At 56.8% G+C, this 16,675-nt stretch overlaps 1 protein-coding gene across 7 annotated transcripts in view; it reads left to right on the plus strand.

Moving 5' to 3' along the window:
- TNFRSF8 (TNF receptor superfamily member 8) overlaps positions 1 to 16,675 on the plus strand; it is a 71,368-nt gene that overhangs the window by 45,949 nt on the left and 8,744 nt on the right. For 4 of the 7 annotated variants that reach the window (XM_044237185.1, XM_044237187.1, XM_044237186.1 and 1 more), the window contains 7 exons: positions 37 to 130; positions 333 to 478; positions 1,898 to 1,999; positions 2,123 to 2,176; positions 8,721 to 8,746; positions 10,844 to 11,048; positions 14,567 to 16,529. In XM_044237185.1, coding sequence (XP_044093120.1) covers positions 37 to 130; positions 333 to 478; positions 1,898 to 1,999; positions 2,123 to 2,176; positions 8,721 to 8,746; positions 10,844 to 11,048; positions 14,567 to 14,811 — 872 coding nt within the window. In that variant the 3' untranslated portion in view covers positions 14,812 to 16,529. Of the gene's footprint in view, positions 1 to 36; positions 131 to 332; positions 479 to 1,897; positions 2,000 to 2,122; positions 2,177 to 8,720; positions 8,747 to 10,843; positions 11,049 to 11,394; positions 12,569 to 14,566; positions 16,530 to 16,675 lie in introns of those variants that run through there. The other 3 variants (XR_006383118.1, XR_006383117.1, XM_044237188.1) reach the window with 2 other exon arrangements.

The following is a 16,675-nucleotide window of genomic DNA, read 5'->3' on the forward strand; positions in this document are numbered from 1 at the left end:
GCTCCTTGATACCAATTCTAAGACCTCTCCCTGCAGGTACAGCTGAAAGAGGTGCCACCCATGAGCTACCTCCCCCCGAAGCCCACCCTGATTGCAGCACCAACCCAGAGGACAGCAAGACGTCCACCAGGTGACTCCCTGGCCTTATCTGGGGGCAGCTGGGCTGGAGGTAGGGGTGGGGCCTGGGCTGGATCTCTGTGACAAGGTCACAAGTCATTTTGGAGGATGTGTGCACGACTCTGGGCTGGCACCCCTGGGAACGATTCCTGAGCACGTGCTTCCCTGTCTCCATCTCCACCGTCAGTCTTAACTTCTGTATTCTCTCCTGGCAGTGCCTCTGCCCCTCTCTTCTCCTCGGGAGACCCCCAGATCAGTAAGGAGCATGGAAGGGGCATCACCCACGCTTGGGGAGACACCCCCATATCAACGAGCACTCCCATCTCTTTCTCCTCCACGGGAAAGCCCATTCTGGTTTCAGGTAACCATTACCTCCCAGAAAGGACGGGTCTGCCTCCCAGGGGGCCGGGAGGAGGGAGGCTTGTCCCTGGGTGGCAGCATCCACTGGGTGGGGGAGACCAAGACTGACCCCAGCTTTCTGGCTTCTTGAGCTGGGGCTGTGGCTCTGTCACTTGCTCTTGATTGTTCCTCGCTTCCAGGCAGGGCTTGTACTCAGAGCTTTGTCCCCGTGGCCCCGTAATTGCTACTCACAAAACACTTGGACAATGAAGACATGACCTTGACTAGTTGCTTAATTCCTCTGAGCCTCAGTTTTGTCGCACATACCACGCATGGCAGTAAGCAGTGGGGTACGTGTAGCTATCACCTTTTGGGACTCCTTGGGGACATTCTAAGGGGCTTTGGTGTAGGGCTTGCAGTTCTAGTGTCAAACACTAGGTGGCAGCAGCCCTCCAGCTGGCCATGCTCTAGCGCAGTCTGGGCATCAGCAACTTGTCAGAGGAGCAAAATTCTGGGCTCCACCCCCGCCCCACGAGGCACAGTCTGTATTGCAACATGGTCCCAGGAGATCGGCATGCACGTTAAAGCTGGAGAAGCACATAGACGGCACCTACTACGTTTTAACATCTGAACGTGGACTTAACAGTAACTATCTTCATAAGCAACCAAAGATAAAAAGGAACAAGTACTGAGTGAAGTTGTAGAAACACACACCCACACAGCGGTGACGGGTGTGGGCTCTGGAGCCGCCTGGCCCGGCCTGGCCCGGCCTGGCCCAAGCCGTGATTCTTGCGGTTTGCCCTTTGCCATTTTAGTGAGTTACTTCACAAGCCTCAGTTTCCCTCGTTTGTAAAAGGAGATGGTAATGGTGCCTGCGTGGTATTCAGGGAAGAGGTGCTGAGTGGGTGTGTGTGCAGAGAAAACCCCCTGCCTGCCTTGGGGAGCTTCCCATCTGGAGGGGAGCTGGAGCCCTCCCAGACTCCCCACTTCATCCTCCTTGCTGCTTCGCCTGCCCCCCACCAGCCCTCCCCTACCCCGCCCCCCCCACCCCCCCGCCTCGGGGCCGCGCCTGGCAGGGGCCCTCCTCCGCAGGCCCCAGACTGTATTCTCCTGGACCTCGGCTCCTTCCTTCCGGCTTCTCGACTCCTCAATTTCTCATTGTCCAGGAATGGCTTGTTCTTCTGTCAACCATTTACCTGCCTTGACAGGCTCCCTCGAGCCAGGGGAGGGAGGGCAGGTGGATAAGGTTGCACCAGGGAGGCAGAGGGTCTGGGTCTCAGTTCCCTCTTGGGGGAGGACCAGGTCCTGCCAGCCCCGATGGCTTCTGTGCCCCATGAGGAGAACATAGTCCAGGGTGAGGACCATCTGGGGTACTTGCGGTGGAGGCTCCTGGGCCCCCCAGCATCAGGGTGGAGGGAGCAGGGCTGCCTCTGTGTTCTAGGGCCCGTGCTCTTCTGGATGGTTGTGCTACTGGTGGTGGTCTTGGGCTCCGTGTCCTTTCTCCTGTGCCACCGGAGGGCCTGCCGGAAGTGGATTCAGCAGAGTGAGTACATAGGTCTTGGGGCCTGGGGGAGGGCAGGGGCTCTGTGCTGGCCCAGCCCGGGCTCTGTGCTGCCCTGGGGGGGCGCTGCGCGAGGCTCTGCAGCCAACTCTGCTGTCCTTTCAGAGCTCTACCCGTGCTACCCTGTCCAGACCTTCCGGCCCAAGCTGGAGCCTGCAGGTGAGTGTCCAGATGTCCAGAGGGGGCTCCTTTGGCCACAGGGACACAGCGGCTCTGGGCCCTGGGTCTGGGGCTCCGTCTCTGCACAGGCTTATTGGTAAGGGGAATGCAGTGCGGTCGGGAACCATCCTCCACGGTCCTCTGTGGCATTCGGATGGCGGGTTAGCAGGAAGGTCTAAGATCCATCTCCTCTTTCGTTCTTTCCTCCATAGTGCCCACTCCCTGGAGAGGCATTTCTGAATGCCTTCCCTTCCTTTCTGGCCTCTCTGCCCCTTTCCCCTGCTCCCCGTCGCTCTGGGCCCCTCTCCTGCTGGCAGCGAGAGCCGTGGGGTCTGTAGGGCAGGCTGATAGGGCTGGAATCCTGGTTCTACCACTTCTGAGCTGCATGGCTCTGGTGAGTTTCATCATTCCTCTGCCTCAGTGTCCTCACTGTAAAGGGGGGTGGCAAGGTCTGCCTCCGATGGCGGCCGTGCGGCTCAGTTGAGGCGGGAACTGTGTGCAGCTGAGGGTCGATGTCGGCCAACAGGTCAGCCCATGTTGGAGGCTGCTTTCCTCACCAGGCATCTCAGGGCCTTTTGATTTCTAGGCTGTTCTAAAGCCTTCTCTGGCCCTGCTTCCAGGCCAACTTTTGCAGACCGCCTGCCAGAGCCCCTGACCTATTTCCAGCCCTCACCCGGGTGTGAGTGCGTGCGTGTGTGTGTGTGTGTGTGTGTGTTGGCGGGTGGGAGGTGGGTCCCAGCCATCCTTGCCACGTGCCTCTTCTCCCCTGTGCAGCCCTTTCAGGCAGGACAAGGTCTCACCAGCACTCCACAAGCACTGATTGAGCACCTACTGTGTACTGGGCCCCGACCCGAGGGGGGAAGGAGTGAACTTCCCTTTCTGGTTTCAAGGCAGGCTCCCATAGAGGGTCTCACCATCCCAGGAACCCCAAGGGAGATGGGTGATGATCTCCATTCCATAAGGAGGAGTCAAGTCCCAAAAGTGGGTAGCTGGCGGGGGCCACACAGCTGGTGAGACTCAAGACTCAGGCGCTGGTCCTTGAGATTGTGAGCTTTGTTTGTGGAGGGCTCAGACCTGTCCCCTCTGCCGCCCTCCCCTCAAGCTTCATCCTTTCTCCAGTGTCCACACAGGAGCCCAGTGGGCAGCCTTGGGCCAGGTCACGGCCCTCTTGCCCCCATCTCCCCAGGACCCTTGGAGACCCTCACTGGCGCCAGCTTTTGGATTTGGGCACAAAACCCGTCCACTGAGACCTGTTTCAAACTTGATGAGTTTCACAAGCACCTGCTGTGATCTTAGCAAGGGGGGTTTTTGTGTTTTGATAGTTTCAAGCCTTTTTCCATGAGCTGTCAGCCTTAATGTCTCATTGAAACCCATGTTTGCTTTCTTGACATTTTTCTAGTATTAGAATTTCCATTGCTGTCAGTTTATTTTTTTCTTCAAACCTTCGTGATAGCAGTTTTGCCACAGAGAAAAATAGAGAGAGAAAAGCACCTTCCCTGAAGAAGTTAGACCTACAAGAAACCAAGCCCTGAGACTCAGTGGCAGCCATCCTGTTTGGGGCTATTTCTGGCCCTCTGGCTTCCGGTGGGTCCCTGGCGGGGTCTGGGTTCCCAGCCCGAGCTGGAGGGAAGGCGAAGCCAGGATAAGCGTCCAGGACTCAGGATGAGAATGGACAGAGGGTGTCGATGCCCCGATTCCCCCCCAAAGCAGTGGGGCCCGAAGGGGCGAGGGAGCGTCCGTTCACATGCTGGCTCATTCGCGTGTTCAAATCGTGGTCCAAGTGCTGGGTACAGAAACGGGTCCTCACTCCCTCTGGCGTTCAGATGAGCGTCAGGTGCGTCAAGGGACCAGTGGCTGGCCAGGTGGGGATGCACGCCCCGGCCCTCCCTGTCCCGGAGCTCCAGCGCCTGCCAGCTGTCTCTCGAGTCAGTTCCACGTTGTGGCCCGTGTCCTCGGCAGCAGAGCCCAGGTGCACAGCGGACCTGGGAGGCACTTGCTGCTTTTGTCCCCATTTCCCAGATGAGAAACCAGGTCCACAGGAAGGTCGAGGAGCTTGTTTAAGACCAGTCGGTTAAGAACAGTCAGGTCAGAATTGTGCCTGGTTGAGAAACTCAGACTAAACTTCTTCGTTTTAATGAACACCAAAGTCCTTATCTGTTACTTCAGGCAGGTTTAAGTTGGAAAAAAAAAATGTTCATTGTTGTTGTTTTGAAATAATTTCAAGCTTAGGATAGAGTCACAAGGAAATGTAAAGAACTAATTTTTCTAAACTTTTTGAGGCGAGTGAGTATCTCGATGCCTTATCATACTTTAGGGTGTGTTCATGCAAACAAGGTGTATTTTTATACAATGCAGGGACGCCACCAAAATCAGAGAATTCACACTGGTGCGTTACCACCGACGAATTCTCAGACCCCATTCAAGATCCTTCCTCTGTCCCAACCATGTCCTCCACAGCCGAAGAATCCAGTTCAGGACTCCATGTTGCTTCTGGTTGTCACGTCTCTTGAGTTTCCTTCAGTCTGGGTCCATTCCTGTTTTTTCCGTCACGTTTGTGACTTTGCCACCTTTGAGCATCTCCCCGCTGACTTGGCCGTCCCTCCCCTTGGGTTTGCCCGGTGCAGTCCTTGTGATGGGAGACTGGAGTCAGGTTGTGCGTCTCTGGTGGCGGAAGGTCCCAGCAGGGGTGCTGAGCTCCCCAGGTGGCGGCCGTCCTGCCAGTTTCCAGCCGGTGGGTCCCTTTCCCGGCGTGGCTGGCCGGGAGCACTTGACGCCAGCACTGCCTCCCAGGCCGCTCTGGCACGAGGCTGTTCTTTTCTCCTTGGCAAGGAGTAAGTGCTTTCGGGGGACGGACTGCGAGGCTCTCTGAATAACCGGTTCCTCATCACACTTTCTTCTTCATCGTCTCTATTTATATCTGCATGCACTCGTGGCTTTCTGTCTTATTCTCTTGCCAGTATTATTTAGTTAATGTTCAGATTCGGCCCTTGAAGCTTGCGCTGGCGTCCTTCTGTCCCATCCTTCTGTGTTCTGAGCACTTCTTTAAGACGATCCCAACTTACCTGGTCTTCTCTGCCCTCACCCTGGAATCAGCTGTGTCTCCCATGAGCCAGATCTGAATCTAGGGGTGCCGTTGCCAAAGCCTGGCTGAGCCTCTTTCCTTGGGTCTGTTCCGCTTCCCACGACAGCGGGGCCCCCGGGCTGGATGGGGGCTGGGACCGAGAGGGGCAGTGGCTGGGGCGGACGGGAGTGCCAGCATCCGTGTCGGAACTCACAGGGTCGGCTGGAGTGGCCTTCACAGCAGCCCTGGGGAAACCATGCAGTTGTCCCTGGGGGGCCCACCAACGTCTCGTGTGTCCCTGGACTCGTGTCCTCGGGTGCCAGACGCGTTTATGAGAAGATCGTAGTTACTCCCCCAAGCGAGGAAACCAGTGATGAAGACCGTGGACTAAAGCCACATTTTTCCAGGATGCACACTTAGGAAATCCGACCTCTGTTCTCAGCACAGTTTGTCCTGGGTTTTTATCAAAGTACACACGTGGGTTGTCAGGCACCTGTAGATAGACGTTGGTACCTCTGGATTCGGCCTTTTCACCTTTCTGTTGTTTTATGCTTGTTCCCAAGAGTCAGTGTCACGTGTTGGTTTTCTCCTTGGCGTGATGAACGCCGCGTTAGTGTCCCGGGGCCCGCCACGTGGCCCGCAGCCTCCTGGGAACGGTCCCTTTCTCACATTCAAATTTCTAAAGATTTTCAACAGACTTAACATTTTAGAACCATTTTAGATGCGTAGAGTATCTGAAAAGGTAGTTCAGAGAGTTCTGTGCACACCCGGTGTCCTTCCTGCCTCCACTGCGCGCAGCTTACCTCAGTGTATCTGTCCGGTAGCCAAGGTCGTACTGATACGTTCCCTTCAACTGCAGCCCACACTCTAGGGTTACTTAGGTGTTCTGTATGTGTGTGTAAGAGACCCTTTTTTTTTTTTTTTTAAGATTTTGTTTATTTATTTGAGAGAGAGAGTGCGCATATGTGCATGAGCTGGGGGAGGGGACGAGGCAGAGAGAGAGAGAGAGAGAAGCAGGCTCTGTGCTGAGCAGAGAGCCCGATGTGGGGCTCGATCCCAGGACCCTGAGATCATGACCTGAGCCGAAGGCAGATGTTTAACCACTGAACCACCCAGGTGCCCAGCCTTGGCAGTTTTGAGGCCTGCTGGCCCGTTATGTACAGGATGCCCCTTGATGGGAATTTGTATAATATTTTCTTCCTGGTGACAGTGGGGTGGCAGATTTGGGGGAGGAAGACCACATGGGCACAGAATCTTTCTTACCACATCATGTCAAGGCGCGTGCTCTCAGTGGGTCTGATCACTGGGTACCTTCGCGTTTTGGGTCTCATTTCATCTTCATAAAAACCCTCCAGAGTTGGCATGCTGTGTCCCATTTTCCAGACACGAGAACTAAAGCTGGGAAGGTGGAGAGATGTTGTGTTGGGGCTTCCTTGCTCGGAAGGGCTCTGCTTCAAGACTGCCAAGCTGCCTCATTGTTTGTCATCTGGTTTGCTTTCAATTTTGATTATAACTACCACCTCTGCGGACAGCCTTGTTGTGTTCTCTTGGGTTATTTCCTGAGGGTGTGTCCCTGAAGTGGGATTTACTAGGTCAAAGAGTGTGAGGTTTTCACTGCCAGATGGCTCTTGAGAAACATGGAACCAGTTCACAGGGCATGAGCCATGGTGTTCCTTTTTACCCACATCCTTTCCAAGACTGAGTTTTATCACTTTTATTTATTTTATTTTATCTTGTTACTTTGTCACACTCTTTCCCCCTGGCCACCTAAACCACAGCTGGCTATTTGCAAAAGTCAACATTACTCTCAAAGGGCAAAAACTAGTCTTCACTGACATCATTTAAAAGAATGTGCCTCAGGCCAGAGAGCATTTCTCGAAGGGATCGCTTGGGTAACAGGGGCCTCCCAGCAGGAATGAACCATATTCTCCCAAGGTGACTACTCTGCTGGGAACATCAGTTACCAGATGAAGGAAATTTTAACATTTGTTAAATCAAGACTCCAGGTGGGGTACCTGGGTGGCTCTGATGGTCAAGCATCCAACTCCTGATTTCAGCTCAGGTCATGATCTCAAGGCTGAGATCCAGCCCTGTGTTGGGCCCTGTGCTGGGCATGGAGCCTGCTTAAGAGAGATTTTTCTCTCTCCCTCTCTCCCAACCCCCACACTCTCGCTGTCTCTCTCTAAAAAAAAAAAAAAAAATTAAAGAAGAAGAAGAGGAAAGAATCCAAAATTGTGTCATTTTATACATGTTCTTCTTTTGACCATCATTCATTTCCTCTTTAGACCTTAGACACATTTTACATGCTGATAGTCACTTAGAAGCACATGAAAGTGTGTCCCCCAACTGACCTAATGTCTACACAGCACATTTAGACCTCTTGTCTTACTAGTAGTATCCTAGTTGGTTGGCCTCCAGTGAACAATTCAGCTAGGATCAGGGCTGATGGTTCCCAGAGGTGCTGAGGTCAGAATGTTCTGGAGATGATGCAGCTCACTGGCATTTCCAGAGCAGATTTCTCTGGTCAGGTATGCATGCCTAACGGCAGCTTGGAACAACACTTCCAAGTCTCCAAGAGGGCCTCCTCAGGACTCCTCAAGGGCTGTGTGTCCCCAGATGATGGTCTACGCTGGGAGTTGATTTGCCCAGTGTAGACCAGATTCCTGGGCGCCGAATCTCCTGCCTTGTCAGGTGGCCAATGGGCCTTGGGTAAATGTCAGCCTATGCTTAGCCGTGTCCTGGCTCCATATTTGATAAGACAGAAGTGCTGGTGTGGATGGTGGGGGGTTGGGATGAGAAGATAAAGTTGCAGCCTAAGAACCAGTGAATCAGCCCCTCCTGAGCCCCGCGGAGGGATGGTAGGCGGTGGACGGTGACGAGGAGCCGCTGTCCTCCTCGAAGGTGGTCACATGGGATCTTTCCGCACATGTAATAAAAAACCCGATCTCCCACCAAAGGCCTTCAGGGCCGATTGACGCTGGGTGTGTCCAGTGTGGGTTTTAGCATAGGTCCTCAGGATGAGTCATCTGCCCCCACCCAGGTTTGAGGTCCTCCGTGGGAGCTTTGCATGGCGCTCCAGGGAGTTCTGGGTTCTCTAGACCCTGGGGGCTGCAAGGGAGTGGGGGCGGCCCCACACCAACTCCTGAGACAGCAGAGGCCGCCTCCTCGGCTCCAGCTGCGGTGGGTGCCGCTCCCGAACCTCTCCTGTGCCTGAGTGGGGTGGGGGACTGGAGAAGGAGTCCGATGCCCTGGTTGGCTTTGTGACTGGGGGAGAGGTGGTTCCCAGTCCTCCCACAGCCACTGCTGAGGCGAGCGCTGGGAGGTGAGCCTCTGTGTCCAGGCACGGGCGAGGGTTCTGTAACTGTCCCCTGTCGTGCAGCCTGAGTGTCGAACAGGTGTCACTGCCTCCCATACGTGGGCTGGGCAGACCAGGCAGCTGCCAGAGCCTCCTTGGTGAAGTCACTACTGTTTTTCTTTTTGCAGATTCCAGGCCTGGGAGGAACCCGACAGTAAGTAGCCCTTTGTCGCCCTGCCTCCCTCACTTTTGTGCCCCTAAATTGGACTGCTCCCCTGGTTCTGAGAGCTGCTGGTGGGTCCTTCCCCTCCCACGGTGATGGGGGTGTGGGCTCCCCCTGCAAGTTCAAGCTGGGTCTGCTCCACGGGGCGGGTGTCCTGAGCACAGACGGGGAGCCCCACCCCCTCAGTAGTCTCTGGCTCCTGGCTCATCCTGCCGGGGACTTCCAGAAGGGTCTGGCAGACCATGGATTTGGTTTGGGCTACTGTGGGTGCCAGATGGGGTCATTTCCCTTTTCTCCTTCACTCCACTGGGAAAACAAATCCATAACATGATTCTTTGAAAACTCAGCTATCACAGGGGTGTCTGGGTGGCTCAGTCGGTGAAGCGTCCAACTCTTGGTTTCAGTTCAGGTCAGGGTTTTGAGGGATTTCAGGTTGTGAGATGGAACCCCACCTCGAGCTCCGCGCCGAGCATAGAGCCTTCTCCAGATTCTCTCTCCATCTTTTCCTCTGCCCCTCCTCTCCTGCACATGCTCTCTTTCTCCCTTTCTCAAAAAAAAAAAAGTGTGACCACGTAGCCATCCTGTGTGGACCACTTGCCGTGAGGCAGGCGTCTCGCTCTGTGCTCCTCAGTTATCGTGGGTGGTCCTGACGGCTCTTGAAGGTGGGTGCTGTCGTTCATTTTACAAAAGAAGGAACCTGGGCGCGGACAGGAGAGCTGGGTTCGCGATTGGAAAATGGACCAGTGAGCCCTGGTTTGACTTGAACCCTGGTGTGTGGGTCTTCAAAGCTGGCGCCCTGCACTGTTGCCCTGAGCTGGAAGGGCCTCCTCACCTGCCTTTGACAAAGAGCTTGCTGCTGTGGGCAGGTGCTGGGCCAGGGACTTTGCTGGTAACTGATGGTGACCAGGGAGGGGCCCAGACCCCTGGCCCTCAGCGGGCTGGGCTGGGTGCCCTGCTCTGGGCCCAGCCTCCAGGAGCGCCCTGGGTGGGGAGGGGGGGTGGTAAGAGAAGGGGTGTTGCCCTCCGGGGCTGAGGGATGGGGTAAGACAAAACACTCCATACGGCTGCATCTCAGCTGTGTGTGGTTCACCCATTGTTTTTTCCATTTATCAATTTTTCCGTGACTTTCTTTCAACTCAAACATTCATACATGGAGAGAGGTTTCCGTCCTTTAATTTCTTAGTGTAACAGCCAGAACCACAATGTGAGTTCAGTTTCAAATTATGGGAGGTCACATTCACAAATATGCTTGGGTCAGATAAGTGACTATTACAATACCAGGAAATTTGATGAAAAAGGCATTTAGTGATTGGTGAGATAATCAAACATTGTTTGGCCACAGGAGTCCACGGTTTCATAGAAACTTGTTTAAAATGCCGTCTTTTGGACTTCAGATAATCATAGGATAGTCATGGCTGTGTGGCTCTGTTTTGTGAATCACTCGAGCCCATTCCATTTTGAAGGCTGAAGGTACATATGATGCGTTAGAACATTCCATGAGACCACTCTTCCTTTATACTTACCTGTGAAAGTCAAAAACGAAACCACCGTTTAACTGAAGACGTAGCTGGTTCTAGAACACGTTAGTGTAATTGTGACCGATCGCCGTCCCAGGAGGTCAGGGCTGGGCAGTTGCGGTGGGCCTGGAGTGCACACTTAACCCACACAGGCTGATAAGCTTGGATTCCAGAGCGAGGTGCTGGGGCTCAGTGCTGGCCCGCACACTTCCTTGAGCGAGTTCCCGGACTCCTCTGGGTCTCAGTTTCCTGGTCTGTGAAGTGGGAGGGTGCTGGTATTAGCCACTTTCCAGGGCGGTCGTGAGGATTCACACGTGTCGAGGCCACACACGCGGTGAGCGCCGTAGGGGATGCTGGCTGCTCTGGTTATTTAGGAGGTGTAGAAAGCAACAGGACTTCTGAAACTCAGCACAGGGCACCAGGCTCTCCACGCCGAGAAGCCGTGGGTGGTGTGCGGCAACCTTCAGGCAGAGAGGGAGACTCACTGGAGTCTGGAGGTGAAGAAACGGGGGCTTCCCAGGGCGGTCGGAGGCACCCTTTGTCAACTCCACCCCCTCTGTGCCCACTGCAGCTGAAGAGTGTGTCGGTGGTGGAGTCGGGCACGGAAGAGCTGGGCTTGCTGAGCCCCCCGGCTGCGGAGGCCTCCCCCGGCGGGGCAGTGTGCCGAGAGAGCATGCGGCTGCTGGAAGCCAGCCCTCCCGCCGGGAGCCCCTCATCTCCCAGGGACCTCCCCGAGCCCCCCCGGGTGACCTCGGAGCATACCAACAACAGGATCGGTGAGTCTGCCGATTCGGGGGGGTCCCTCTGTGCTCAGGGCTGAGGGAGCAGGGGGAGCGGGACCCAGATACCCTGAGGCAGGAAGGCCTGGTGAGGAAGGGGGTGGGTTCCCCTGCCCGCCCTCGTAAGTAGGAACAACTTCTCGTGAGAGACTTAAAGCCTGTTCCATCTCGGCAGCCCAGTTTAACCTTCTGTAAAATGGGTGTAGTGTGATCCAGCCCTCACAGGGCCATTGCAGGCGCTTGTGAAGTTGTGTTGGCGGGTGAGGGTCGGGGAAAGGGGCTCCCCACTGCCTGGGGGGCTGCCAACTTTAAAGTGAGCCGTGAACACCTCCCCCACCCCCAGCAAGGAGCCCTTTGCGGGGACAGGAGGAGACATTCCAGTGACAACAAGACCGGCCACTTGTCTGGATGGAAGTCCTCTCGTTGCCACGTGGCCTTCTGAGGACAGTGCCTGCCTCTTCTTTTCGCACCCGAGGCAAGGGCACTGTCGGGTGGGTGCGGGGAGATTGTCCGTGTCACACAGCTGCGGGGCGGCAGCGCTGGGACCCGGCCCCATTCCACACCGGCGGGGCTCTGAACCCCGTGGCTGGCCCACCTCTGCAGAGACCAGCCCTTCCGGAGCCTCGGCCGCCCTCCACCCGAGGCAGGCCTTCCGCTTTGGCCTCCCAAGAGTCTCCCTGCCTCCTCTCCGGCTTCTCTCCACCCTGGTACAGCAGAGTGTTTCTACCGAAATACATGCCTGTCCATTCTGCACCGCACTTCAGCGCTCCTGGTCACTGTCAGGATGAATCCCAGGATGCACTCTCATTCCGGCATTCCTATCGGTCACTGCCCACGAGCTGCCTCCACCGACCAGACTCCCCTGCCTCCTGAACCCTCCAGCCTGCTTTGCCCACTCACTGGCAGTTTCCAGAGCTCACAGAGCCCTCTCTCCCTTCAGAGCTTCTCTGTGGGAGCGGCCTCCTCACCTGGGACAGCCAACTCCCCCTTTGAATCTAGTCAATTCCCGATGTCCTGAAACCCCTGCTTATTTGCTGCATCCTCCAGGAAGTCTTCCTGGCCCTCTCCACTCCTGTCTAAACCAGTGCCCCTCTGTTGTGCTCCCTCAGACCCCAGACCTCCAGACCCTGTATCCTCAGCCTCCAGCAGTATGACTGGGTTTGTGGCCTCTGCCCCCTGCCTCGCTCCCATCTGACTGTGAGCTCCCTGAGGGCAGGCCTTAGTGAGCTCCATCTCTGTCTTCTCTGGAGGGTTAAGCATTGCCGGGATAATACCAGAGAGGCATCTGGAATCATCCTACACATTTCTACAGCAGGCACTGGTGGGTAGAACTCTTTGGGGCAGGGTCTTTCATACGAAACCAAAACTTTTGGCTCTGTAGCTTTCAGCAAGTTTTATTTAAGAAGAGTTTTATTCGGGGTAACACCACCCACAAGGCATCGCCTTTAAATTTCCTAAGAAGTCATAACTTGAACGTTTGGATCTGTGCTGAGTGCAGTGTCCGGAGCTGCGGGGGCAGGAGGGACGTACTGGGCTCCAGGACGGCTGGGGTGTGGGCAGCCCGCTCCAACCGCCTGCTAGCCTTGCTGGTGAGCAGGGTTGTTGGGAGAGAGGGCCTTGGAGGTTTGCTCAGGAACCTTTCATCCTTCTGACACCATCCCCGAGGAGCACCCCTTGCCCCACAGAACCCGTCTAGTACCCCAGGGGGGACCACACCCAGCCCGAGCTTTATCCCTCTGCCCCTGGGCACCAGGCAGGGGGAGCCCCTTCACCTCCCAGGCCACTAAGATAACTTCCCTGGATTCTAGAGCCGTGGGTGGGATAGAAGGTTCGAGCAGCCCCTGAAAGACCCTCCTTTCTGTTCCCAGCTTGGGGGGCAGGGCAGGTGATGACGGATAGAGCTGGAGCAATCAGGACCCTCGGAATGTGAGGGAGGGAGAGCCTGGCCCCTGGCTTCAGCGTCTTCGGACAGACCCACCTCCATTTCTCTCCCACCCTGTTCCCTACGCCTCGTCTTCTCTTCTAGCCCTGTCTGGCTGCTCCGGGCCCTCTCGCGTTCCCCACGGTCCCTTCTCTCTCACCCCCTCTGGCTCCCGCTCTTTCCTAAGGCCCTCTGCACAGGCTCCCGGGGCAAAGGGCCTACAGGCCTCGGTGGAGGGTGTCGGCCGGGGCCTGGGGCCCTGCTCTCTCTTTTGGGGTGTGTGGGGGGCGCCCGGCCCACAGCTTGCGACACTCGCAGCTTCCCTCTAGTCCTCGCTGCTATTTTGAACACTTCCCTCTTTCCCGGAGTGTGAAAAACCAAAACAGAAGGACTAGCTTGATGCAATGGGGTGGCCAGTGTAAGGCCCCCAGGGATCTTTTGAGAGCTCCTGGATCAGAGGGGCGTAACTGGGTGACGCAGAGAGGCAGGTCAGGAGCCCCCTGCTCCACCCCCGCTGTCAAGTTCCCTCTTGAGACTCCAGAGAGAGTCCCGGGGCCAAGCTGCTGGAGCTGGGACCCTGCCCCGAGCTCAAGGCCATCAGAGAAGCTAGGCTGAGTGTAGGCCAGGCTCCTCCCTTGCCAGCTTCTTGGACAGCTTCCTTAACTCCCCTGAAGTTAAGTGCCTCCCCCACCCCCAGCAGATGATGATGAGGACCGCAGAGGGTCCTGCCTCTCAGGAGCCACGATTCCTCCACGCGGCATGCACAGGCAGCCCTACCATGCACCGGCCAGGCCCAGCCGTGCAGGCGGGAGATGGGCCATGAGTAATAAACACTGAAATCTGGCCCCGAGCAAAGCCTCACAGGCTGCTATTCATTATTAGGCCTGAGCTTCCTCAGACTGTCATCAACTGTCTGGGTTTACCTGAACTGAAAAGGTCTTTCACTACGAAATCCGGGAGCAGCCCAGGTTGAACACGTTGCCCGCCCCCCGCCCAGGTTTCTGATGTAGGCTCGCAGACGGGAGTGGAAAGGGTAGCCAGTCGGGTGGGAGTTTCTGCTGAGAGTTCTGCTAACTGCCTGGTGACTTTGGGCCAGTCATTTAACCTTTCAGGGCTTCAGGTTCTTTATATCTGACCACGGGGACAAGAACAGACTGCCCGCTGCGTGGCAGCGTTGTGAGGACTCGGGAGTCGTGTGTGGAAGGGTCTGGACGGTGGCCAGCATGGCAGGCTGCCTCTGCTGCTCAGTGGGGCTGCAGTCGCCCCCTTCTCTGCCCAGGGCTCATTTTCTCTCCCAGCGCGGCCCTCTCCTTCCCTACCCCATCCCCTCCTAAATGCTGAGAAGGTCATGAGCCTCTCCCATAAGCGGGCCAGTCCTTCACTCCAGCACACAGTTTCTAGCTGTTTTATGTCCTTTGAGCCTCAGGACACCTGTGAGGTTGATGGGACCGACTGTGCATCAGAGAGACTGGGTCGCAGGCCTGAAGCCACATAGCAGGAGAGACAGAGCTGGAAGCTGAACGGTCCCCTGCCTCCTCGCCCTGTCCAGCTAGGGCCCTGGTCCCCTCACTTCACCCTCCCTTTTGCCTTGCAGAGAAGATCTACATCATGAAGGCTGACACAGTGATTGTGGGGACTGTGAGGACCGAGGTGCCCGAGGGCCGGGGGCTGGTGGGGCTGGCGGGGCCTGAGTTCGAGGAGAATCTGGAAGTGGACCACGCCCCCCGCTTCCCAGAGCAGGAGACAGAGCCGCCTCTGGACAGCTGTGGGGACGCCATGTTCTCGGTGGAAGAGGAGGGAAAGGAGGCCTCCTTGCCCATGACCGTCACGGAGAAATGAAGCCTGGCCTGGCTTGGGGCTGAGAGGACAGTGGGGTGCCCCCCGGGAGGCCGGGGTGGCCCTGGTGGCACCAGGCTGGGGGCAGAAGCCCTTGTGACCAGAACTGCGGTTCCAGCACCCGGGGGTAGAGCAGCCTGGAGCAAGGGGGTTCCAGGGACCTCTCGTTGCATCCCTGCCCTGCTGCCCCCCAGCCCAGACCCTCGGGAAGCCTGGGCTTGTGCAGGACAGACGACCCAGGGGCGGGATCTGAACGGCAGTGTTTGTTGGAGCAGCAGACGGACAGCAGGGACTGGGCACCTGTCTCCTGCCACTGCCCCCAGAGCCCTAAGCATCAGACACGCGCCATGGGGGCCAGAGCTCACTGACAGCAGAGGCCGGGAGGCACTGGCCCTGTGCCTTCAGCTCTCACCCTGGGCCGAGGGAGTGATGCCCCCCCAGACCTTCCCACCATGTCGGCAGCCCCCAGTTAGTGTACTGTGGCCCCTGTGGGCACTGAGCCAGCACCTTTGGTGGTTTGTCCTGGGTCGAAGGGAAGTCAGGGGCCAAGGCATCATGGGTTGGCCCCACCTTGGCAACAGCCGCCCCCCTCCCCCGCGTCCCCCTTCACTGTGCTCTGCGCCCGCATCCAGGTGACTGCCCAGCCTGGCCCCTAGCCATGCCGGAGCCAAGTGAAACCCTCCTGGTGCCGCCAGTCCCCTCCTATTCTGTAGACCCACGGTGGGCTAGGGGTCTGGGGTCACTGATTGTTTCACAAGGTCCCTAGCTGTCACCTCCACGGGAGGCTCCTTGGGACCCAGACGCTCAGCTGCTGCCGCACCTCACCTGCAGCCGGAGACCCTGCCCACCCAGCTGCTGCCTCGAGAAGAGCCTGCTGGTGGGGAGCCCTGGGTACCTCTGCTGTCCCAGGGCGATGCGCCTTCCCCACACCTACCATGCATTCGGAGCCCAGTGGGCCCAGCCCTGCCCTCGCCCTCTAGCCGCTCAGCACCCATGGTTGGGATACGGATGTCAGAAAGCAACACGGTTTCGCCCCGACTTCTGCCTTCTTCCGAATTTTCAGAAAAACTAGTAGTCCCGTCTGGACTTGAGGACTTTCGCATTTCACATTAAGGAGTAAAGCTGTCCTGACTCGGGTCTGGCTGGCCTGCTCTCCCCAGGGCTTTCAGACTCATGTGAACAAACAAGGGGCCTTGGAGAGGGATGTGTGGGCAGAGGACGGGGCTGCCCACAGCTCAGGCCGTTCCACCTCAGCTGCCTGGAGGCCCCTGGAATTTACCCACTGGAGTCCAGGCCGGGGGAAAGCTGCTGTTTACCCACCAGCTTGCTCATTCTCTGGAGGAAGTTGGGGCTGGGCCAGGAATCACAGGGTAGTTTCTGAAACTGCTCAGATGTTTGGAGGGGCTAGGACACCGAGAGGGACTCACATCGGAATCTGAAGACGTTGCCACGTGAAGGACAGTATTTGCCCAGATACCCCGTGCAGGAACGGCCGGGGTGCACTGTGCCTGGAGCTCTGGCTGGAAGGGGCCTGAGTACGCCCCACCCCGCTGAGCAGGGCCCTGGCAGTCTTGACTTGAAGATGCTGTCCCCCTGTTGGAAGAAATGAAGAACTTCCTTGCCCGAAGTCCCTTCACAAAACCTTTGATCCTCTGAAATTTTGATCCTCAGAAAATGTGTAAGGTTCCTTAAAAATACCAGTTGTAAGTTTCAGGAAACTATTTTTGAGAGTGAGAATATTTGAGAACATCTGAGCAGGAAGGGTCTGGGCAGTCCCTCTCCCCCAGAATGGGGCGGGGGATCCTCCTTCACCCAACTACTTAGGCAGCCAGCTTCTGAGCTCTGTGCCCTGTGTCGAGGTGAGTGC

The sequence above is a fragment of the Neovison vison genome, chromosome 2 (assembly GCF_020171115.1).
Source record: "Neovison vison isolate M4711 chromosome 2, ASM_NN_V1, whole genome shotgun sequence".
NCBI lineage: Eukaryota > Metazoa > Chordata > Mammalia > Carnivora > Mustelidae > Neogale > Neogale vison.